Source organism: Labeo rohita, chromosome 20 (genome assembly GCF_022985175.1).
Source record: "Labeo rohita strain BAU-BD-2019 chromosome 20, IGBB_LRoh.1.0, whole genome shotgun sequence".
Classification (NCBI taxonomy): Eukaryota; Metazoa; Chordata; class Actinopteri; order Cypriniformes; family Cyprinidae; genus Labeo; species Labeo rohita.
Window position 1 is genome coordinate 4,826,819 of NC_066888.1, and position 26,864 is coordinate 4,853,682.

Genomic DNA, 26,864 nt, shown 5'->3' on the forward strand with positions numbered 1-26,864 from the left:
AGAGTGAGCAGCTACATTCATTTCTCAGCATTTTCACTAACGGCGGCCTTTAATAACGAGTTTGGGTCAGCGATGCAGTTATAAGATTTCTGTTGAAATCATTTTTGGAGAGGAATAAACTCAGAAAAGGAGCTGATCGATTAGCCTGTCATTGTAAATAACAGCTGAGATGATGTAATGAATGCAGCACTGAGGGTGATTGGTTCGCATTTTCATCTGAGGGAATTCTGGGTGAAGGCACATTGACATTCCTGTAAATCAAGCTGTGGTTAAATAAATGCCAGCACTCAGAAACGGCATGGGGAAAAAAAAAGAGTGAGGGATATTTATGAAAATTAACGCTTGCGCTAAATGCTTACTGAGCTGAATGTGGGTGCGTTATATATTACATTTTCACAGTAAGGGGTTATGAGAAATAAATCTATTTAGACATGGTTATGAATTTGTGTAATCCTAAAGGGGACCAAATAAACATCAAATTGCCTGTGGAGCTTCAGTTTACACATTGGAGAAAATCCCAGGGTCAGTGCAGGTCACACACTCCTCACACCTCTCTCTTTTCCAGAATGGTAGAATGGCAACACTCATTTTAAAGAGATAGTTTGCCCAAAAATCTAAATTTGCTGTTAATTTACTCACGCTCAGGCCATTCAAGATGTGGCTTTTCTTTAGTAGAACAGTAATGAAGATTTTTAGCTGAAACTGCAGACCTTTGTGATTCATAAAATGCAAGTCAGACATTACTGGCACTTTGAGAGTCAAAAAAGCACACCAGCCTAAACAAAATCAGTGCCTGTTGCTCCTGATGATATATTGAGGTCTTGTGAAGTGAAATGATCGGTCTGTGCAAGAAACTGAACATTATTACAACATTACTACCTGTAATCTATAGCCTTAGGCAAACGGTCAAGATTGCTGTCCGTTCGTGAACGAATCATTCTTTTGAACCGGTTCTTTTTATTGAACTTGGTTCATTCAGTTCACTAAAAAGAACCGTTTCAAAAGAATGATATTGAATCATCTGAAACAGTTCACAGCTCAAACCAACACATATCTACAAATTACTCAATCAAAACTCTCTTTTAGATTTGCCTGACCATCACGCAGACTCCAAATGAGCCAAAATACTGGCGTATATTATTCTGATGCTAGTTTTTGCCAACTCATTCAGCGCTCAAGTTCTTCCAACATCACTGAACTAAGGAAACCATTCTGACTCGGACCGATAAGCTAATGAGCTGGTGAACCGAGCACTTGAATGAAGGGGTGAAATTAAAATTTTATTAATTAAAATTGAGCTGATGAAGACTAGTTTATTCCCTTTATATGCTGTAGACATACAAAACAACTATGTTTTATTGTTATTGGGTGCTTTAATAATATAATTGTGTATCTGTTATGCAGAGATGGCAAAAGTACACAAATGCTTCACTCAAGTTGAAGTACAGATACTCATGTTTAAAAATAATCTGGTAAAAGTAGAAGAACTAACACTTTTTTTACTCAAGTTAAAGTAAAGAAGTATGAGCTCTGACATGTACTTAAGTAAAAATTATCCATTAGTACTGCCTCTTTTAGTGTCACTCTGGTAACTGGACCTCAAGTCATATTGACACATTAATACAAATAATTTACACTTAAAATTTTGTTAGCTAATGAATGTATTAAGGCTAAACAACCACCATGTAGAACAGGGCAGGACTGGGACAAAATTTCAGGCCGGTGAAATCTTACACATCCAGGCCATCCCATTCACCCACAACAAATTCTGAAACCATCTATTTTTTGTACGGCCATCACATTTAAAAAAATGTTTAAAACCTAAGAAAAGCTAATAATTAAAATAATTAAAGATTATCTTGAACTGCACCTTCATTCCCATTTTCCTTTTCAGTCTCTTTATTTTTCATGATATCTCTCTGCATCTCACTTTGTGTGTTTACTTTTGTTCCACAAATTTTCTTGTACCTGTCCCTTTTCCCATCAGCCATCTACTGATATGAACAGAACTGTCTCCACCTTCTTGCAAAACAACCACCTGTATTCTGTTTGCAATAACATAACTTTATTTTAGTTCAATTTAAAGTATCACATTATGACCCAGTGTTGTTTTATCGTAAAATTACCTAAATACTATAGATTTAGTAAAACTATATTTTTTAAATTGCCTAAATGTCAAAAATAGTACAATAATAATTACATTATGACAATATCTTTACAGAAAAAATCTTATTCTGAACATGTTATTGCTTCATCATGAGTCATATTTTTTTCTTAATAAAATTAACTATGTTTTTGGCAGCTTGAATACAATCTGTTTTAATTCACAACCATAGTTTTACTACAAATTTCATAGTTAGACTATGGTTAGTGTAGCAAAACCATGGTTAATTTGTGGTTACCATGGTTTATCTATAACCATGATTTTTGTTTTTCATAAGGGTTGTGTTATTATCTGCTCTAGCTCCCTCTAAACATATTATGAGATGATTATAACATTTATTTGCTAAATTACTACTGTAACTTTACAGTAGATAATAATGATGTCCTTTTACATACAGTATGAGTAATTGTAATTTAGTTTAGTCTTATACTGCTAAGAGTTGCTAGCGCTTAACTAAGTAAACAAAGACAAAACTACAGTAGCCTGTTTACAGATGAAACTGACCTGCACTTAAAGTCCTGGTCAATAGTTTCGCCTCTCAGATCCATTCCATTCTCGAGTTTCTCGCATTGATTACTCTGATAGAAACCGTTTGTCGGAGATGCAGAGCGCACGTGAGCTGAATGGCTTTGCCAGTACAGGCTAACCGATTCATTATTTAGAGATTCGTAATCAAATGGTGATCTAAAGCTAAAGTAACAAGCCTGTTTTGAAAATGTAAGAAGTAGAAAGTACATATATTTGTGTAAAAATGTAAGGTAAAAAGTAGTCCGAAAAATAAATAGTGAAGTAAAGTCCTGATACCAGAAAAATCTACATAAGTACAGTAACAAAGTATTTGTACTAAGTTACTTCCCATTTCTGTGATGTCACTGCATTACCCTTCTGAAAAAAAAAAACAGCTAAAACCAGCCAAAGCTGTTTTAGATGGTCATCCAGCCTGGTCTTTGCTGGATGCAGCTGGTCAGCAGGCTGGTTTTAGAGGGGGTTTGGCCACTACCTTAGCTGGTCAGACTAGGAGACCAGCTGGAACAACCAGCTAAAACCAGCTAATTCCAGGTTAACTTCCGCTTAGGCTGGTTTTAGCTCTTTTTTCAAAAGGGTAAACAACATGTAAACAAACTAGTGCATTGAACCAGATCATTGAAATGAACTGTCTGAAAGATCCAGTTCAAGAAAATAAAACAGACCTCCCTGTTTGCCTGAGGCTCTGAATTACAGGTAGTAACTAGGTATGTCATGATGCCCTGTGAGCTGGCACTGTGGTAATCGATTAAAAAATGAACCAGTTCACAGCTTGTATACACCAGGAGCACCTTAAAAAAACACAACAAATTCCTTGTGTGTTTGCGCACACCTGGTGAATAAATCTAATTCTGATTCTGAAATACGTGACAATTCAGATCAGTTGAGATGCTGAACAAATCGCGATACAATTGGGTGTAGGAGTTTATATGAATGTATCTCTGAGGGGAACTGACTGTCTTTAGAAAAGTTTAGATGGTATTTTCTTTTATCTTGCCCCTGAACAATGCATTTTAAAGTCGTTCATAAGCATCATAAGCATATCTCTGCTTTGTTTACAGCGGTAACCAAGAAAACGCTGTATCGCTGCTGTTCCATAAGCGCCACCTGCTGACAGAGAGTGAATTTCCATCTCATTCAGCCCGTCTGCTGTTTTTGTTTCGTGTAGATATTTTGTTTATGTATAGTTTCACAAAACTTTGTTTGGATCATGATTAAAATGCAGTAGTTGCCTCTAATTTTAAACGGAAAGAGCACAGGAAAAGCCTTAGTTCATTGTTATGAGGTTTGTGTAAAAATTTCAATTTAGTTTTGTTATATTTCGATTTCACAAAGAAACGTGGAACATTTTGTCCAAGCAATAATAAAAGGACACCTTTTCATTTACTGTATAGTTTGTTTTAAATCTCATTTTGTTAAAAAACAAAAATCAGGAGAAAGTCGTATTGTGAAATCAAAATCGTGAATCGCATTGTGAGTTAAAAGAATCATTACATCCCTAGTAGTAACACTGTAAATAATGTTCAGTTTCTTGCACAGACCAATTGTTTCGCTTCATAAGACCTCAGTATATCATCAGGAACCATGGTTATTACTTTTGTTTCTTGATATGCTTTTTTTTTTTTTTGACTAGCAAAGTGACCATAGCTGATGACTTGCCAAGGACCACGGTTTCAGCTAAAAAAATTTGTTATTGTTTACTGAAGAAAAAAAGTCTTGGATGGCCTGAGGGTGAGTAAACTGCCATTATTTATTTATTTATTTTTTTACAATTTAAAGTAAAATGTGGAAATTATTCTGCCTTGTGACTGTCCTCATTATTACTTTTGAAATACAGAAGCGAAAAGAACACTGTTAGTAGCAATGCTATTTAAATACACTGGCACTTATAATTGGCGTCTGTTTACAAAATAATCGGTCATGAATGTGCATATCTCTCTCTCTCTCAAAAAAAAAAAAAAAAAAAAGATATAATTTTCTCACCAATTTGTTGAGTTCAATTATTAAGTCCATTTCTAAATCTCTGTGGGATTCTTAAAAATTCTGCTAATCAGGATCCCAAGAAGAAGTTTAATAACATTTTTTCTCTAAAAAAAAAAATATAAGTCCTGCAGTGTGATGCCTCCATAAAATAGAAAGATTTATATACAAGAATTAATATAGTATTAAAAAGAGATAAATTTACTTATTTGCGTGGATACAACATATGGATTCAGCAAGAAAATCCAAAGTTTGAGCAGAAAACTACTGACAGTGTGGTGCATTGTACTATTCTGCTTATCACAGTATTATCTCTAGCCTGATATACTCACGTTGCACTGAAACACAAGAAAAATAAATAAATAAAAAATAATAATTGTGACTGTTTTTGGTTTGCCTGCTGCTTAGTGTTTAAAGAGTTTGTAGATGACAGAAACTGCGCTTGTTAAGGCTTGTCACGTTTTCTCATGAACGAGGAGTCGAAGACAAAAAAAGTCACACATTGAAAATAAGAGCAATTATTTGCAAATCTAACCTTTTTTCAAAGATCTGTTATTTAAGATTTCCATATATTTATTTGTTTATTTTTGTGATTCTGTGTGTAGGCACAGTTTATACACCATATTTTAATATGCACTATTTAAAGTTTAAATTATTTTAATGTATCTCCTAATGCCTGTGCCTGATTTTCATTGCTTGTTTTTCTTTTTACTTGTTTTTACTTTTGCATATAGGTTTGCCCCACTTTTTGTTCAGATTTGTTTCTTTGCATTACATAAAACTTTATACACTATACTTAGTCTATAACATTTTTAATTCTTCTGTTATTTTTGTATATTCAGTTTTTATATCAATTTTTTTAAATGTGAAAAAAATGCAGAAGGAATTTGTAAAAACATCTGAAATACAAAACCCTTCCCTCTCCTCTTCAAATCTTTTCTCCTCTAAAGAATCCACTCATCATGTCTGAAATGGCTCTATGGATGTTTTAATATTCTGACTTCTTTTTTTCACCCATTTTTATGATCTCGCCTACAGCCCAGTAAAGCCCCAGGCCAGCCCTGCCCATCCAAACATACTGATCTTTCATTTTTACAGGCATCACCATAATCAGAACATTGCTAGTATGTCTCCACTCGTCTTCAGAGCACCCTTGAGGCTTGAAACTTGTTAGAAATACATTTCTGAAATGTAAATAAGTGCCTGACTCATCAGCTGTCTGGCCATATGAAGAATGGCTGAAACTGCAGGTTTGTTCATTTTTGGACAGGTGAATAAATGTGAATTGACACAGCTGAGCAGAGTAAAGTTTTATTAATGGTGATGTCACTTTTCATAAACTATACAGTAAAAATGATTGACCTCTGCAGTTACACAGCAGAAAAGAAGGCCAGTTCACTTAACAGAGTGCTAGGGTTAAGCCTGTCTGTAGTTGTAGTTTCAACAAACAACAAAACAGCTTCTGTATAGCTGAAGTAGATATACAGGTCATTCTCGCAAAACATTTAATGTGCGTGAATGTGGTATCCCCCCATTGTATTCCCCAATGTCTATGGTCCTGAAGTAATGTCCTGAGGTACATTTTCTGAAAACTTTTTGTTTGTTTGTTTGTTTTGTATTGTCTTATTGTATCCATTTTAAAGCTGAGGCCCCCTAGTGGGCTCTGGCCCACAGGCTGAGAACCACTGGTCTAGGAGACACAATTTAAATTATATTTGCGATTTTTGTGTCACATGGTCCCCTCATCAGCAGTGAGTTGAATGAAATTTTCCTCACTGTTGTTGTCCATCTTAAGGAACCTTGAGGTCATGTAAACCGCTTTCAAATTGCTGTATTGCTGGTTCATTAACAATTAATCAAACCACAGACTGTACAAATGTTTTCTGGAACTGAACTAGCAAGTGCACTGACATCTGCACTGACATCTTATAATAAGTAACTCATTCCTGCAGGTGTTTATGAATCACAATTGTTTTGCTGATGCAGTTATATTCTTTCCTTCTGGTATGTTAAGTATGAATTGAGAACATCGAGCCGAAACAGAAACATGCAATTCAATATTATTAATTTGTGAAATTAATCATTAATAGAAATTACACAGATATTTCTTGTATTCATTATGTTGTCCTTATGTTGAATCAGGATTCGCCTTGTCTTGGAAATCTAGGTATATCAGGAAGTCTCATTTTAAAGAAACAGCTCACACCATAAAAAAATAAACATTTGCTTAAATAAATAAAATAAATAAAATAACCCTCAGGCCATCTAAGGCGTAGATGAGTTTGTTTCTTCATCAGAGCTTGTTCCTTTAAATGCAAATGAGCTCTGATCGCCCCGCCCCTCTCTACTCTCTGTGAAGTGACATGCTGCTCTGAGAGATTGTTTACTATAGCCACATTTAGTGCATTTAGTGCATTTAGCACGTTTAGCTGTGAAACTTGCTAACTAGCACGTTATTAGGAAAAGTGATTGCAGAAATTCATAAAAAAAAAACCTTATACTCACCTCTGCTGTAAGTGAAGCTGGATCACTAATGATTTGCACGAACATAGACACATTTATGTAGATCAAGAGGCGCATTTCCTTCACAAACAAACGTAATCCACTGCATCTTCAGCAGCTCAGATGTCGGGAGTAAATGACAACCACTATGTTCATTATTACATCCAGCAACACAACACCTCAATCGCTCATTCAGATATATTCTTACTGTAAGTCTAACTTACATCTCTGCTCCGGCATTGAAACAATGGAGGTCGGACTGTTACAGCTGATCTGAGGTAAGAAGCTCATGTCAATCAACTATCGTGGGAGCGGCCTCTGTCGGTGTGATAATAACACTTCTTCCTGTGAAAACGTCCATGTTGTCCTCTCACATCAAAATCCAACATGTTAGTTTAGAACTGCTTTTGATATATAAACATGGCTTGATCTGTGCATCTTTCTCTCCTGATTCAGAAGCGATGAAATTGTCACTGGAAAAAAAGTAAAATTATGGATAGAGGTCTGGAATTTAATCTGGAAGCAATGGTTTGAAGTTAAATACGTCTTAGTAATGCATTTGTTTATTACAACCACACAGCTTTTCGGTCTCAAGACTTTAATTGTTGGACTGGAGTGGTGTGGATTAGTTGTGGATTATTGTGATATTTTTATCAGCTGTTTGGACTCTCATTCTGACGGCACCCATTCACTGCAGAGGATCCATTGGTGAGCAAGTGATGTAATGCTACATTTCTCCAAATCTGTTCAGATGAACAAACAGAAATCTATGTCTTGGGTGGCCTGAGAGTGAGTAAATTATCAGCAAAACAACTGGAAAAGTCAAGGGGCTTTCAAACATTTTTGTGGAAAATAGAGTCCACAAAAGGTTAAGAAAGGTTAAGAATTCTGGTTTTCATGATCCACACAACTTTAGAGGTTCAGTCCAAGTCTTGTCAGTGAACCTACGACCCTACAATCCTGCGACTCAAAAAAGATCAGATTTGCAACAATACCAAAACCTGCAATCAAACATCAGCGCACAACAGAACAACACAAAACATGCTAAATCTATTAAATCTCTACTCTGTGAATCTCAATACTAGAGCTACTTGTGAAAGAGCGGAAAATGAGAATATGTTTTCTGTCCTGCAGTTAAACATTTTTGTTTTCTGTGTTTCGTCCATGTATGACACAAATTGCATGTGATGAGGTTGTAATAACACACAGGTGTGGTAGATTCCTCTCATGGAGTCATGCAGTTATGCAGACTGTGCTACGGCGAATGGGCTCAGGTGGCTACTCAATGAAATGAAGGTGTGAGCATAGGCTATCTGTGACAGAGTAAATCATGTTTAAGAGTGCTGGCACCACAATCTGGGGAAACAGATCACTCTGAAATCCAAGCAAAGCAAAATTTAGCCACAGACAGATGCAGGTGCAGCAAAATGTAGCTCTCCAGAAAAGCTTACAAGATAGTTCACCCAAAAACGAACATTCTGTCATCATTTACTCACCTTCATATTTTTTCGCATGACCCACAATAAGATAAAAAGAGGTTTAGCAAAGTCTCACACTGTTCTTTACAAAACAAGAATCTGAGACATTTTACTAGTAACTCCTTTTGGGTTCCAAAAAAGTCATATGCATTTATTTCAACCCGATGTGTGAGAAAATGTAATTCTTTTTACAAAGTGGGGCTCTCGTATGAATTCGTATTTAAACATACAGTTTTTACATATTGTTGGTGGGGCTCATAAATATCATACAAAAATGTACAAATGCGATGATACTAATGTATTCTAAATGACCACTAATTTGTAGAAAAATAAAATAGTTACAAACTTTCACAAGAATGTGTTGGTTATAACTGACATGAGGGTGGAAACATGAAGTATAATTTCTCAAAAACTTTATAAGTTTGTTTACTGTTAGTCAGGATTTCTAGAATATACTGTGGATGGATGAATGCAAAAGGTCAGTGTGAAATAAGGCAGCATGAACATTTGAAATAATCAGTACCACACAAATAACCCTTCCAGACGCAGTGGTTATTGTGAAAAAACACTGTTTTCCTGATATTTGAAGTGTCATTGAAAATAACATGTTGCGGAATGAAAATTTATAATAAAAATATTGCTACAGCTATAAAATACAACTGTTTTCGACGCAGCTTTGGTCCTCAGAAGCTGAGGCGAGTTTATTAGGAAGTAGAAAGGATGGATTTTCTGATACTGGACAAACAGTAGCTAAACCAGCTCTTTCCCAGTAGGTGGGTTTGCTACTTACGTTTCAGAACATTCTCCACTACATTTCTTTCTTGTGTCGAATGCCTCTTCATAACTCTCATTCTTTACCTCTGTCTCCCACAGTGCAGCGTTCTCCCAAACTGCTGAGAATGCCTATTGAAATCTCTGAAAGTCTCAAGGTAGCTGAAAATCTCATGCTGGAAGCACGATCCATCCCTCAGCCAACAGCAGGTATACCGTGTTAATTTGTTATCCTACAGGATTTCACTTACGGCAAATCAAATATCACTGAAATCGCTACGTAGACACCAAAAGCAACTCTCGTCGTTTTTAAAGCAGTGTTTTTCCCGGCAATCCCATTGTTTGTAATGAGAACCATTAGCTGTCTATACAATGACACAAAAGGCATCATGAAACATCATCTCAAAACATCCCGATCATTTCGCTGGCTAAAATGTGTCCATGTTTGTAATTCTATATGCTTTTGTCTGAAGGAAGCTGTATTATATATTGATTATGTATTTAATTTAACATATTTAGTCAGCTGTTCCTGTAGCTGAAAGTAGAAGTGATGATGGGGTATAATTTTCATTTTGAGCTCAGCAACATTAATTAGCTCACAGTGGTTAATTTTTTTGAAGAAGTTCGGCTTTGCTGAAGTGTTGTGTTTTTTGTTTGATTAGATGACTAGAGTATAAACCTCATCAAAGTCGACTTTCTGCAAATATATTTCCGGTGGTCACTGTTTAACTTTGTTCTATGCCCACAAGTGCACCACAAGAACAGAGCACACCGTAACGGTTACAGTTGGTGAGTTTAAATGGAAAATTATATTTTATAGATACAGGAGCAGCTGAATAAATGCATAAAATATATATATAATATTCAAAAACAACACCACAACACATTAACAAAGCTCTAAAATTGTTTGTGAAAGAGAAAAACCTAGAAAGAACTATTTATTTCTGTGTTTATTTATTTATTTATTTCAATTATCCTATTGTAGTCAATAATGTCAGTCTGGCTTGAGCTGCTCGAGTTGAAGCTAAACAGTGAATAAATGCCAGTAAACTGAAGCACTTTGCTAGTGAGTTGAAATAATTGATCCAAATGCATCATATATATATATGATATTAATTAGATAACTTGAACTTGAACATGCACAAAATGACGCAAAAGCACAAGTAAACTTGAAGTTACATGCTAGTCATGTGTAAGTCACACTGAGAGTTCACTAGACACATTAAAACACAAACAATGAATAGTTTCCTGAGTATTCATAAGTAGGGCTGCAAAACGATTAATCACGATTAATCGCATTCAAAATAAAAGTTTATGTTTATATACTATATGTGTGTGTACCATGCATATTTATTATAAATACATATATATAATAGTATAAATACACATACATACATGTATATATTAAGGAAAATATGTAGGTTTATATATAAAATATTTTTATTTACTTATAAATTATATAGAAGTATAAATATATACACATACAATTTTTTGTAAATATATACATATAGACCTATATGTAATTATATACATAATAAATATACACACATAGTATGTAAACATAAACTTTTATCATGGATGCGATTAATCGTTTGGCAGCCTGGTTTGTAAGCATTCTGGGCTGGCAACTTTGTATGAATTTGTGCAGTCTTAGATGTATGGAAATTGATGATTTATATGATTAATATATATTTGTATATATATATGATTAATATGATTTATCTCGCTGTGAAGGTCCACGTCCAAACCAAAACCTCAGGAGGATGTGAGCAGGTCCTGCAAATACTTACAAATAACTGCATATGACTCATAAAACATTTACAATGAGGCTATGTTGAATTATAGTAATGTAGTAAATAATATGCTACATTGCATAAATGTAGCAACTTGGACATGGACAAAATGACAGAAAAATACAAGTAAGCTTGTGAATGCACTAGACTGTGAATGCATTAACTAAAAAATGATTAGGCCTAGTTAAAGCACACACCTAGTTCACACCATTGTATTACAACAACATCATTTCATGCATTTGTAAAAATTTCAAATGCATTTGTGCATTCTTAGTACAAAAATGTATGGTTTGTAAGTAAAACGTCATTATGAAGGTCCACGTCTAAAACCTAAGCCTCAGGGACGCATGAGCACATCATACAAATACTTACGAATGAGACACTACACAAACAAATTTAACATACTTACGAAGTGTCATGAGACTGTGTTATATCATAATAGTGCAAATGCCTAGAGTAGATCATACAAATACTTACACATGACATTGTATGAATAATAAAATACTTATGAATTGACCTTTTGCAAAGACCCCCCTTAGTTACTGTTTCAGACAAGCCATAATATTCTCACGCAGTGAAAAATACTTTGCATAGTAAAGAGGACACTGACAACGTACCAACAGATAAAACTAATTAGATTACTTTCAGTACGAAACAAAGTGTCATCTTTCAAAAATTCAAACAATAAATACCATTTTGTGGCTCTTTAATGTGTCATGTACAAATTGCTGTAGCACCTCCATTCAAGGTACATGTGAACTGATCATCTCTTCCTCTTTACTAGTTATAGCATGAAATAAACACAACTGAACATTACAAGGTATCTTAGTTTCAGTTGTGAAAAAGACGTCAATACACACCATTTTTCAAGTCCACCAGTGTTAATCTACAACGTTAGTCTGGTTTGTTTGTCAGACAAAATGTCAGATTCGCTGTAATGATTTGTCAGATCGCCTGTCAATCAAACTCCCTGGAGGGTGAATTACCATTAGACTGTGTTGCATTACAACAATTACTAATTATTATAATACTACAGTGCATAAACATACTAACTTGTACATGCACAAAATGACGCAAAAGCACAAGTAAACCTAAAATTGCATGACAGTCATGTGCTAAACACACTAAAGCTAATGCATAGTTAAAGCATAAAGAGATCACGCCATTGTATTAAAACAACAATCTTAGTCATACAAAAACATACGTAGAGAACACTTTGTAGGTAAATCTTCACTATGATGGTCCATGCCTGGTACAATAAGTACATAATACATATTAAATTTGCAACCAATTTATAAAATCGTAAAATACTTATAAATTGTCATGAGACTGTTGTACTACACAAGCACACTTAAAATTACATGACAAGCATGTAAATCACATTGCGAATGCGCTAGACACACTGTTATGTTAGGAGTTCAAAACAATTTTAACATGAGTGGTGAAGAGCTCAGGTACGAACCCCGTAAAACTATCATAATCGAAATAAATAATACCAATAAATAAAACCAATAAACACGTGCCACGGTCACATATTAAACATGTTTTAGCGCCACTCTCTAAGGTACGAAATGTGTATATATAGAGGCACATATTTTCCTGAGCCTGGGCTGACAATTTCATGAGCATTCATAAGCATCGTAACAATTTCGTATGAATTTGTGCAGGCTTTGCACACTGAGTCCTTTTTTTTTTTTTTTTTTTTTTTTTTACACCAGCATCTTAAGTTTTAGGCAGGAAGTGCATTTGTGGAGTTGTTGCCTTGCATCATATTTGTAAACAGTGAACTATATGAAATATAAGATGATGTACAGGTCTGGGGGTGGAGTCAGCACATTAACTGCGTTAAAGTATTTTAAACTCGTTATTTTTTCTACTAATTAATTAACACTTTAAACTGATAGCCCTAGTACTAATATAATGTTATTTGACCAGATCAGGTTTTCACAACAAGGAGTCATTTCACATTTGGTTAAATGTTGATACATTTAAGTTTAGATATAAACACTTGAATATTTGGTTTCATTTCTCACCTTCCCATCAACTAAGAGGTTTTTGGTTTTGTTTTGTTTTGTTTTGTTTTTTACTAAAATTAGATGCTATTTTAGCCATGAATAAAATGGACTAAAATGACAGAAAGACTATGACTGTGTAAAAATAGTTGGCCAAATGAGAGAGCGACAACAGGTTGTGTTATTATAACACTGCACCCAACAGGGTCATTTTCAGGCAATTTTTAGCGACGTGGCTTCTCTTTATGCCTGTCAACAGATGGAATCCTCAAATTTGGTTGTCATAAAAGTTTCGGATTTAATACCGCACAGCAGTGAGCTCTCAAAGTTTGAGCAGCTGTGTTTATTGAAGAGGGTGATTAATTTTGGAGGTAAAACTGGGATTTGTAATCACTTCCCTTTTGTGTGATTCTGAAGCTAAAAAACAACACATCACGTTAATCACACACCCTAATTAAAAAACAGCAGGCTTCTCGCTCTCTCTCTCTCTCTCTCTCTCTTTTTTGCACTAACTCTATCGTCCTTTCTCTCTTTATGCTGCCTCTCTCTTTCTCAAGTGTGATGGATTTGTAGCAAGCACCCAGTCGTGAGCTGCTCTAATTTAGAATCTATCAATACATCTTATCAGTGGGGGCTCTTTCTCCCTTGTTTCTCCAACGTATTCCACCTTCTCTTCCTCCATCTTCCACTCTTGGCACAAACGCAGACTCAACATCTTCAGGATCTTGGCTTTCTTTGATTGTGGCTCACTCGATAATGAAACCTCAATGTGAACTTTCCTTCCAGGGTCCAGTGGCGAGACCAGAAATCTACAAGTGAGAAGATGTAGATGGCGGAGCTCTTACTGCCTTCGCTCAAATTTAATCTCTCCTTAGACTGTATGATTTGCACATTTTGCACAGCAGAACTCTGGATCCCTGCATGCAGTGCGGCATTAATAAATCATGTGAATTACTGGGTTATTTGCAGTGGTGTTGTGCTTGTTGCCTCTTTGAGTTATGTGGTGTTGACTTAGGCCTATTTCACACATAATGCATCAGCGACACAAATTTGCAGCCCATATTAACGGGTTACATTCACATTGCCTGCGTAAGCAGCTAGAAGTGGAAATGACAGTTGAGTTTTGGCGCTGAGTTCAAGTGTCATGCTCAGTCTGAAGAATTTTAGGAAAGAAGTTGATATAATTCTTTAGGGTCTTAATAAAAAGTCTATAATGTGCTTTGGTTAAAAATTCTCAATGGTAGTGTAAAACAACACCCTTTTTACCTTGCCAAAATCAGCTCTGCAAAAATCATCTCATTCTGGTCGAGGCTGCTTTAAATGCAAATGAGCTCTGCTCGCCCCGCCCCTCTCTTCTCTCTGTGGAGTGACGAGCCTGTTTACTTTAGCCGCGTTTAGCCGCTAAACTTGCTAACTAGCACATTATTAGGAAAGGTGATCGCAAAGAAAAAACCCTTATACTCACTTCTGCTGTAAGTGAAGCTGGATCAGGAGTAAATGACGACCACTATGTTCATTTTTTTTTAACATTTAATTTTATAGCAGCATGTTGTTCATCCTAAGTAAATAAAATGAAAATCATATTTTTATATATATTTTAGAGCTGCAAAATGATTAGTCACGATTAATCGATTCAAAATAAAAGTTTATGTTTGCATACTATATGTGTGTGTACTGTGTATATTTATTATGTATCTATAAATAAACACACATAAATGTATAAATTATGTATGTCATTCTATAATTAGTGGTACTGTCACGAATCTGGTCGGTGCTCTGCGGACCACTCACCACCAGATGTCACTCTCACCTTTCCATTTCACTCTGACTGTTACGTTGCACTTCGGACTGCATCTCCCATCCTCCACCGCACTGATTGTGTCAGCCCCTGTGACCAATCAGGCTTCCTATAAAGCCCCGGACTTTCCCAGTTTATGTCACGGATTGTTGTATTGTTGTTATTCCTTTGGTAGCGTTTCCTAGTTTCTTGTTCCCTGTTCCTAGTTCCTAGTTTCGATCTCCCGCCTGGTTATCTCGTTTTTCGTCTGTCTAGCCGCCTGCCTTTTTGGACTATCTCTCGTTTTTGGATTATTCTCTACGTTTTGCCTGCGTCTCACCTGTTGCCCCTGTTTGACCCTGCCTGCTCGACTATGTATCTGTCTCGTCCATTGAATAAAAGCTCGCGCATGGATCAGCTCGCCTCTCGCCTCTCATTCCCGGTTACAGGTACATGTCATGTCCATAGACTTTATTATCAATTTTACTAACTTTTCACTTCAAGCAATGATCACTTTTATATCAGGGGACATTTCTAATCCATTTAATACAAAAATGCAACAGATACCCATCTTTTATCTTGCAAAAATAGCATATTCTATACTGGAATTCGCTGTTTTTGTGCTGTCCAATGTGGAAAATGTAAGATTTTGCTTTTCAGATTAGCTCTAAAATACATGTTTCTGTATATACTTCTTATACATATTTGTCCAAAATAAAAATTAAATTATGAGAAAGGCGTTTATATATATATATATATATATATATTTTGCTCATGCATCTACATTAAATCATCCATTTTGTTTATGTCCGAGAAATCAGTGTCAGCTGTGTTACTTCCTATAAAAACCCCTATAAACCAGCAATGGTTTGTTCCAAAGTCACATGTCCAGCATCTTCTGATGTAATTTCCTTTTTTGGAGGGAAATTTTAAGACAATGTGGTAGGTCATAACTTCTCTTTAATATTTTATCTATATTATTGTCTGCACATAGAGTAGATTAATGGACCGTCAACTGTGTTATCAACATGTTCTGGTGAACTTGCGTCACATGTTATATTTATAAATATGTAGAGAATATAAAAATGTAAGTTAATCAAGGTCATGTACTAACTCGTCCAAGGTCAGCAGTTTGCACAAGGCCCTAAAATGGCCAAAATGTCAACTGTGTTACCCATCGACTGTAACGCAGTTGACAAGGATTAACACGGTTGACAATGTTGGCAATTTAGTGGCAATTTACGCTTCGCAACTATTGTCATTGCACAGAAATTACATAGGAATTGCCTAAAATCATGATTTGCATTACAGTGGATAAACTTAACTGATCTAATCACGGCCACACTCTCTATGAACTCTCAGTATCCATAATATTATATACACATTATATTTGCATTTGTCAAGGGTTATAAAGCATTCAGAATTCCTCAGGATTGACCTAAACCTATGTAATATTATAGATCTGATTGATTTTCGGTCATGACTAATGAAAAAGAAATTAAAAATGTAAGAAAGTTTTCTCTATTTCTTTTAATGTGTCATCTCAACTGTGTTACTCTTGTCAACTGTGTTATGTGTGGTTTTTATGTCTTCTAAAAGTATGTATTTTAAAAAAGAATACTGATTTCTTGACTTTTTGGCTAATATTTAGAATGACTCTATGTGAAATGTGAAATATTTATATTTATATATAATATAAATCATATACAAGTGTTTACATACAAATACACACAAAACATATATTTTTTTAAAATATCTACATATGTGTGTGTATTTATAGATACATAATAAACATACACAGTACACACACATATAGTATGCAAACAATTTTTATTTTGAATCGATTAATCACAACTAAACGTTTTGCATCTCTAATATATTTACATTTTCACTTTTTGAAAACATTGATAAAAGTAGAGCTTGGAAATTATGCACAAAATATTCTGTTCAAAGTGATGTTTACTTAGATTTTTGTTTGTTTTATTCTCACATCACATTTCATATTTATAGTTTTTTTCTTATAGTTCTTCACTGAGACCTTTTTTTCTTGGTAGAAATGATCCCACAACTGTGGGAGTCATAATAATTTTATAAATGTTATCAAAAAAAATAATGTTTTATGTTTATTTCATTCTTTGTCTTGGTCACATTTAAAGAAAAAAAAACTAATTAATATTTTTAAAATGAACTCATACTGTATTTTAAGGCTGAAACAATAAAATCTATAAAGCACTGAACAAGAAGAAAAAATGATGAGGGTATGATAAAAAGGTTTCGTAAGTTTTAATCTGACCTTCAAAGGAAAACACTGAAATTAGTTAGTTTAAAATAAATAAATAAATAAATAAATAAAAATCAACCTCTAGGACACAAAAGTCCCCAAAGAAACACCCATATCTGTGATGCACCATAAACACTCAGTGTGAAGCACATGCCACACACAGTATGTGTGCAGCTGGCCTTGAAGTGCATCTCGGTTTGCGATACCATCGCTGTGGTTTGTGTGTTGGATGGTGAGGACCCTGCATGCCAGATCCAATATTGTCAAATGTATGATTTATATTGCTTCCTCAGCTTGTTAAATTACTGAGCTCGGCAAATGTTTTAAGAAACAGAATATGCCACTACAGATCCAACTCATGGCTCATCTGTTATTGTTCTCCATAAAAATGAGAGTTAATGTGACATAAAAATGGTTATATCCATATGTTTTTGTACTTCTAGTTTCCACATTTGCATAGTGCATAGACTGTGAACATTTAACGTTCTTGTTTTTATTCCCAACATTTGTGTGTTTAACAATTCAAAACAACACTTACATTTTTTGTTTCTGCCATGGTGTGATTCTCCTTGTGAAAACGTGAGCCCTAACACACATATAATATATTTTTTTTAAGTCTGCAACATTCTGAATGGAAATTCAACTGTGCCTATGTAATTACATTGTAATAACTGTGTAATACCACCATTTCAAACGTGCAATAAAATCAGGGTGGACTAAAACAAAGTTAGATGTCTTTTTACAATAAAGTTCTTCATATAAACTTGCAAACATAGTTCCAGCCTGCTTCTTGACAAGCTATTCATTAAAAGTCAGTGAGGGACTCAGGGTATGAATACATCTTAGTACGCACTAATATAAAAAAATCTGTTCAGAGCAAGTGTTTTATGAAGCAGAATGCCCTACTAATGGTCCATCTCATGGCTCGTCTGTTATTGTTCACCATAAAAGTGTGACAAAACCATGCATTTCAAACCAGTTATGTCCACCACACATTCCTGCAATAGAAATAACATTGATAGCACAGGCCTGTTTAATTGCACTACAAAACCATGACTTGCAAACTTGGCACAGTCTATTTCGATTCGCTGTAACCATACCACAAGATGTATATAGCCATAAGCATAACCAGTTGTTTTGAAATAATATTACACATCTGACACTGTACATTTTATACAGCAGAACATAATGCAGTGTCTATGTGGGTGGGTCAGACTAGGAGCAGTAAGTGATGCTATCAGACCCTCTCTATAATCATCTCTGGGCACAGAAGCTTTGTGTGTGTGTGTGTGTTTGGTATTTTCTGTGACTCTAAGCTCCTGCTTAATTCAATTGAGGGCCAATTATTGACTGTTCTGCCTCTCTGAAATCCTCTCAATTCATTTGAAGTATGAGAGTCTGCTAGTCAAGACCTTCTAACCTTCTATTCTTTAGTCTGATGATCTACCAATTACTTAAAAGAGTTGAATCTTGCCAACTCTTTAATACACTGTATAATACATTAATGCAGCACACTTTAATACACCAAATGGACAAAACTATGAGGACACCTGAACGATTCCATAGCTGCTTTGTTGAGCATTTAATATCAAAACCAGGGAGAAAATCTGAACTGTTGTAATCTATAAATATCCTTTGATTTAATCTCTCCTATTTGTGGTACTTGCTTTAATTATAACTCTTGTTCTGAATCATTTATCTAAATCATAAATAAGTAATGAGAAAATGAGGGTTAATTGGAACTAAAAATGGCATTTTTTTTATTCCCAAAATATGTATACTGTTGTTAAAGTGGTCTTTGACACTGGTTTATCTGCACCATTTGCAGCTTTAACAATTTGAAACGACACTGTCTTTTCACTTCTGTCACGTTGTGAGTCTCCTTGTGGCAACCAGTATAAAAATGGCTACTTCCATATGTTTTTGTACTTTAATGCTCAAATTTGTATAGTCTATAGACTGCTGTTAAAATGCAGTGCTCTTAGAAACAGTTTTTATTTGCATCCTTTGCAACTTTAACAATTTGAAACGACGCTCTGGGTTTTCGCTTCTGCAACAGTGTGATTTTTCTTTGTGAAAACTATGATCCCTAGCACAAACATTATATCTTTGTAAGTCTGCTTTTCTTGTAACATTCAGAAACTGGAAATACAACTGTACCTATGTAATTACATGGTAATTACATAGTAATATCTGTGTAAAACCACCATTACAAAAGTGCAATAGAATCAGGCACAACTATAACAAAGATAAATATAATACAATATTTATCTGATTACAATATTAATCAAAATTCTTGATTCATAGAAGATGCTTTCTATTATTGCTAATAGTTTCACATGCAGTCAGTGTATAAAGCACACACCTTAGTGAAAGAAATAAACTATCTGCATTGCACACACATTCTCACAATACAAGGCAATCACTTTCTTATCATTGTACCTTAGAGAATTTACCTCTGTAACATAAATCTCGCCAAAACGGTGCATTTACACAAACTGTTCACATTAATGCCACAAACAGATGAAGATTGGCTTTGTTTCGGGCTAAGAGACCTCTGGAGTCCTTTTCCACAGCACTTTTTTTTCCTGAGCTAGACAAATGCAACACCACTTCCATTTATAGCGGTATTCCCGTGATAACTACATGAACACTACAGTCTAGAGTACAAAACAAGCAACAGTCTAAATCACTCTGACATTAAATACTGCCATTGGATCCTCAGTGCCGTTTACTCAGGTTAACTTTTAAATGACCAAACATTAAAGTAAAGCCACAATTCATATGAAATGAGCAAACAACAATCTGCACCTCATTATCTCCAATTAAGTCTTTTCTGCACATACAAATTAAAGCAATGGTTCACTCAAAAATGAATTTCCCCAATGTACCAAACAAATACGACTTTCTTCCACGGACCGAAAAAAAAGATATTTTGAAGAAAAGTTTGGAACAACATGAAGATGTAATTTTCATGTTTGGGTAAACCATTCTTTTAAAGACGAGCTACAATCCTTACACCAGCACGATATAGACAGAAAAACGTGGGACTTACTTTGTGTATTCTTCATTGTCTCTGTCGCACCTTGCGTCCTTATGTTTCTCCCAGTCTTTCCCATGTTTGCAGGTAGTCAATAAAATGATATCATCCCCATTATGTATATGATATAAAGCATTTCTGGTTTCAGAACCGATGCCAGTTAGATACCTCTTCCCTTTGAAGACCAGCAAGTACTTCCGTAAGGGAGGGACGTTGTTAAGATTGAGATAACCTTTGCTTCCACCTTTCTGAGGATGGTCTTTTGAAAACAAAGGGATGGACACATCAAAGCGCGGTCTAAAGTTGTCCATGTCTGTGCTGGCCTTGGCTAGCATGGCTTGCCCGATATCGAAGCCTAGTTCCTCCGTATAATCAGGCCACGTTCCAGAGTACAAGTTAAAAATCAGATGGTTCCTCCCTTCGTACCACAGAGGGAGGCTTTGAATTCGGGCTCGGACGTTATGTACATACTGAGCGGACAGCTGGTCCCTGTCTAGAGTGTCTATACTCAGTACAAACAGACAGGCCTCATTAGGGTCTGTCGTGTAGAAGCGCGATTCCTCGATAGCTGCCAGGATCTTCTGGTAGCTTTCCGAGGGCGCTTCACCTTTCTGAGGCGGATACACGTAGATTTTAAACCCCCGTTCGCAGCGCTGGAAATCGAAACAGGTCTCCATGCGACATCGTCGGCTCCTGTAGATGTTCTTCTGGATTTCCCGTCTCTCTCGAGGAGACGTGTGTTGGTGAAGAAGCAGGGGTCCATCCTCTTCCTGCTCGGCTTCACCAAGGTACGTCTGCAGAGGAGGATCCACCCATTCCGGCCAGCGGGGAGGCCGAGGTGGGACGCCGGCGATCTGTGAGACTCTGTAAAGCTCAGCATGGCTCTGGTTGTGGAACTCGCCGATTTGTAGACCACACAGGTAGGCTAGTAGCAGGCTACAGGCCCCCACAGATACCAGCAGGTATCGCTTCTTCGCCTGCATGTGGACAGCGAGAAGCAGGGCAGGAAAAGAAGGAAGCACGGAGGGTCGACTGTAAACCCACGGGACCAGCTCTCATACCAACACGAGCATCCTGATACCGCACGGACCACTGTAAGCGCAGAGACACAGAAAGGGGTTGTGTTAGCTTTATACACCAGAATGAAAATGATAGAAGCAAGCATTGTAACTCTATCTGAATAGTCTTTATTTCGAATAATTTGCGAGACCACATTGAAAATTTGGGATTAAACATCTCATTTGAACTTAGAAAACTAAAAACATACAAACATATAAAATAAAATGGGTTTTAAAACACTTTATTTTAAGGTTCAATTATCTCTATTAACAAACCATTTACACAACTTTTGCTTCAATAAACTCATAATTTGCTGCTTAGTATTTGGTTAGTAAGGTAGTTGTTAAGTTTAAGTACTGGGTTGGGGGTGTAGAATATGGTCATGCAAAATATGTGCTTTAAGTACTAATAAACAGCCAGTATGTATAATAGGCATAGTTAATAGTGAGAATTGGCCCCTGTACTAAAGTGTGACCATAAGAAGAAATAATTTCAAAACATGTCAAACACAGGCTATCAGACTTTCAGACTTCACAGGAGGATGCTTGTTTAAGAATTATTGTTCTTTAATTATCATTATGAAAACCAGTGTGAAAAAAAAAGAAAAGAAAAATCAGTGCGACTTCCAGGGAGGTCTACTTCTTCTAAGTAAATCTTGTGGCGCCATCAGAGATTCGTCTCACGCCATTTATTTGTGATGTGTAAATTTATAACAAAGTAATGACAGTAGGCTACTTATATTTTGGCAACATTACCTGGTGACACAGATCCTTAAGGAAAGTGTTCTGTTGCTATAGTAACTGCCTCAGGTGAAATATTGGGCAACTTTGTATTTTTAACTACTTTCACTTTTGTTGTTAATAAAACTTGAAAACGCTAATTAAAATGTATATGCACCTAAATATAGCCTACTTTCAAGTGTACAGATTTGGACAGATACACTTATAACTGCTGCTACTATAGGATATGGCTTCAAAAATCTTAAAACGTGGTAAAAACGGACTACATACACAGATTACATACGTTATAAAAATTATATATAAAGCTTCTGTTTTTTTAGTGAGGCAATTCCAGCACCAAATATGAGATTTTTACTCACTGTTCACCTGACTTGAAAACTCCTCAAACTAAGGCATTATTTAAACAAATATAAAACAAACTTATGTATAACATTATACACTTGCGACTTGTGTAATATAAGACAAACAAACTGAAACTGCGCAGAGAAACATGGATGCTTTACCTCAGTCACCTGTTGAAGCGTCAATCATCTACTGATGAGTAAAAGACCTTCAATTTGCTCGACTTTATATTAAAAATCAAAGCACTATCAAGTCAGCGCATTGTTAGGAGTTGTGGAGAAATATTTGCCAGCCATTTCTTCATTCATAAAACAAATATTTTGATGATTCCGTGTGTCAGACTTTATAATAATGTGATAACAAAGGAAACTGACAGAAAAACACACGCTGTCCGAATCCATTACCCTGATAAAGGAACGTGATGTTCGTTTTCTGTTTTTGTCTTTACATGCTTGATCTAAATATCTTCATACTTCCATATGACCAATGCGCAACTTTAGAAAATCCACTGAGTCGTCTTTAAATTACATTCCGTTCACAAGTGTCTTGATACATCACAATCTCAGTTTACTGATATGCGCAAAGTATCTCCAGAATCAACGAAGAGATCCTTCTATAAACGCGTGGATTATCAACCCCTATCTCTCTGGATAAACGTGCAGGTTTTAGAGCAAAATCCATCCCAGAGTTCCTGAGACATCCTGAGCGCACAAGTTGCGTTTACAACTCTCCAAACCCAACCCGAAACTTCTCATTACGCCGCTCGTGGTCTCACAGCATCCTGGAGACTTTGATAGCATCTCATAATCCACATGGACCACAGGTTTCAATCGCAATAAAGTCCTTCCAGCGGTTTGATTTAATTTGAAGTTAGATGTCACTCAGCTTGATCCGGAGTCAATCCGGTGGGACCACGTGCGTAGACTCCAAACCAGATCCCAGTTTCGCTCGCATGACATTTCAGTGTTAATTCATGTGTTTTCGATACTCCTACAAATTCACAACGCACTGTGAATGATCCGATTTTCGCGTTTTCCCCAACGGAAGGCACTTGGCGTGAAAGTTAACGCCGCTGTCAGCTGAACGTCACCTTACTCCAGTGCGTCTTCACCGGGACGAGCCCGAGAAAACACGCACACCTTCTGTCGCATGCCTGTCTCTATAAACAATCCCAGCAAGTCTTCTTCTTCACAGTCAGCAGGCGTGAAGCATGCTGCTGAGCTTCTGAAGAGAGTTGGGGAATCCGCTCAGCATCTCTCTGAGCTTGAACCTCCCACCACAATTGAGTCTGTCCTCCCTGTTATTAGTAGAGGAAGCGCTGAGAGAAGGGACGGTCAGCGGAAAGCGTCGATCATCTCAGAAGAACTGTGTACCGACAGATGCGTAGACACGGGAAAAGCATGACACAGTGACGCTCACCGAAAGCAACCGCGAGCCACAGGCTGCAGACATCTTCACTGAAAAACTACATGATCCACCTCTATTGATGCACACTGCACCGCGGCACTATTCCACGAAATGGGTGCATTTTCCATTATGAAAATTTTGAAACCTTCTATCGGGACACATAAGTGTCAATAAATTGCAAGCTATTTAAAAGTGTAATGGGGGTGATGGTTTTGCAACTGAAGTAGCCATGTCACAAGGTCAAGTTGTTTATTTAAAAGTGAATATATTGCTGATATAAGTTTTTAATAAGTAATTTAAAGTTCGATCTATAAAATCATGGACACATAGCTGCATTTACATTCTGCTAAATGTAATAAGATAAAATCTTGAAAACAATACGCTCTACAATTTCACATCCTGAATATATAATGATGTTATAATGGAAAAGCTTTCGTTAATGAAATTGTGTAATAAAAGAGAGTTAAAGGGTTGATGCATAACCTCTTTTTAAATAAAGTATTATGTATATATCCGGTCCATCAGTCTCATTTATTATACACTATTAGATGATGGGCAGTCACAATTTAATCAGCTGATAGCAGTAATTCTAAGATTTTGCTGAGTCAACGATTATATCCCATCTTGTTCATAATCAATAATGACTGTCATAAAAAGTAAAATAAGACTTTTTCAGCAGATATATGAAGTAAGGAACTTGCACAAACAGTGGAAAGAGTGTATGTGAGAGAGAATGTAATGTGAGATGCAGTCTGACAAGACAAGAATGACTCGACCGGTGTTACCATCTTCGTTCATTTAGACTAACACTATTGAGCGCTCTCTGAGCCTGGTGTATTGCGAAACAAATGCTCCCATCTAGTGGTGGATGTTTGAAAGATAAAGGCCATCGTGGTGATTTCCGGGCACACAAAATGTATGTGTACTCAGTTAAATTGATAAACAAAGTCTGCATGCTTTATGACTGTTTTAGGGGAGAGTGGGGTAAGTTGAGCCAGTGGGTAAGTTGACCCACCCCCTGTGTCTTGGCAACTGTACACTTTTACTCTCATGCATTTTGGAATCACACATCATTTCTGCCAGACTGTGTGAAGGAGGAACACATGGGGGTGTGGAAGGCACCCATTTACTTTAAAAACTGTTTTTGGCTTGTTAAAGTAAAATTTTAGCATAACAGATGTAATTGCTGTTACATCAAAACACATTTATCCAGGTCTAAAAATATTTATGATGCATATAGGTTATCAACATATCAAACCATGCAAATCATTTAGCTTATCATTAGCCTGAATTAGTAAGCTAGCTAGTTTTTTCCAAAATGCCAGCTATGGAGCAAAGTGAGCCAAATGTTCTGGGGTAAGATGAGCCAGCACTTTAACTTATCATAAGATATTGAAGTTAAGTTAAATCTCTGAAATATAAACTGGTATTTTAATGTGATATTACACAGCTGGTTTAGTTTATTTATATAGATATTAGTTTATTTATACAAATCATTCTCTGATAAGAACAGAAAAATGCTTTTCATTACACATTATAATAAAATATATCTTTCCACTTGTAGTCCCTAATGGCAGGTTCAACATTGCAGAAAAGGTACCATGCCAAGAATCTTTTGACTAAAATATTATTAGTTTCAATGACAATTATTCCTTCATTCTAACTCAGTTTTTATTTAATTTTACTCAACAAACTCTCTGATCAGTCAGTTTTTGGGAAGGTTAAAACTTTGGTGGTCAACACATTGTTTCAGAAATGCAAACAATTAATGATTGAACAATTAAACTTCATTTGATTGTAAAATGAAATTTGATTAGTTCGAGGTAAATTATCTCACATGGTTTTGAATCAGATTCAGTCAGATGGTCAGTTTTCACCCATATGGTGCATCTTACCCCCAGACTTGGGTCAACTTACCCCTAACCTGGGGCAAACTGGGCCACAGGAACACTTTTTTTTTATAAGAATCCATATTTTTAGAACCCTTTGTCATAGATACATAATTTACAGGGGTTATCGGATGCCCATTTTCCACAAGTTGATATGATTCTTTAGGGTCTTAATGAAAAGTCTATAATATACTTTGGTTAAAAATTCTTAATGGTAGTGTAAAACAACACCCTTTTTACCTTGCCAAAATCAGCTCTGCAAAAATCATCCTGTTCTGGTCGAGGTTGCTTTATATGTAAATGAGCTCTGCTCACCCCGCCCCTCTCTTCTCTCTGTGGAGTGACAAGCCTGTTTACTTTAGCTGCATTTAGCCGCAAAACTTGCTAAGTAGCACGTTATTAGGAAAGGCGATCGCAAATATTCATAAAAAACCTTTATACTCACTTGCTGTAAGTGAAGCTGGATCACGAATGTGAATGAACATGGACACATTTATGTAGATCGGGAGGCGATCTACATAACCTTCACAAACAAATGTAATCCACTGCATCTTCAGCGGCTCAGATGTCAGGAGTAAATGACGACTATGTTCATCCAGCAACAACACAACACCTCAATCGCTCAATCGGAGATATTCTTAGAGAGATCGGAGATCGGAGATATAACTTACACCCTTCTCCGGCATCGAAACAATGGAGGTCGGACTGTTACAGCTGATCTGAGGTAAGACGCTCATGTCAATCAACTATCGTGGGAGTATCATTATAGGGTAGATGTGTACATACACTGCCAACACACATTAATGTTCAAACAATATGTAAAAGTGAACTTAGCATCCAATGACCCCTTTAAAATGATAGAAATATCCTGAAATTTCTCCTTATCTTGTCCTTATCTTGAGGACCACATAAGTAAAAAATGGCTCATCTGACCCCACTCTCCCCTACACACACACACACAATTCCTTACACAATTATTTATTTTTACAAATGTACATGGTTTGATAATATGCATTGTTTTAATATGCTACCACATATCACATATCTAGGCCTTTTAGGAGTTCAAACATTGTACTTCATAGAGGAATGTACAAAGGCAATGAA

The 26,864-nt window shown here is 36.0% G+C and overlaps 1 protein-coding gene across 1 annotated transcript in view; it reads right to left on the reverse strand.

Annotated features, from left to right (window-relative positions):
- LOC127182637 (exostosin-1) overlaps positions 1-23,887 on the reverse strand; it is a 312,637-nt gene extending 288,750 nt beyond the window's left edge. Inside the window, exons 1-2 of the mRNA XM_051138031.1 lie at positions 22,626-23,887; positions 20,339-21,415 (exon numbers count right to left, since the gene is read on the reverse strand). Coding sequence (XP_050993988.1) covers positions 20,339-21,306 — 968 coding nt within the window. The 5' untranslated portion in view covers positions 21,307-21,415; positions 22,626-23,887. The remainder of the gene's footprint in view (positions 1-20,338; positions 21,416-22,625) is intronic.
- Between the last annotated feature and the right edge of the window lie 2,977 nt (positions 23,888-26,864).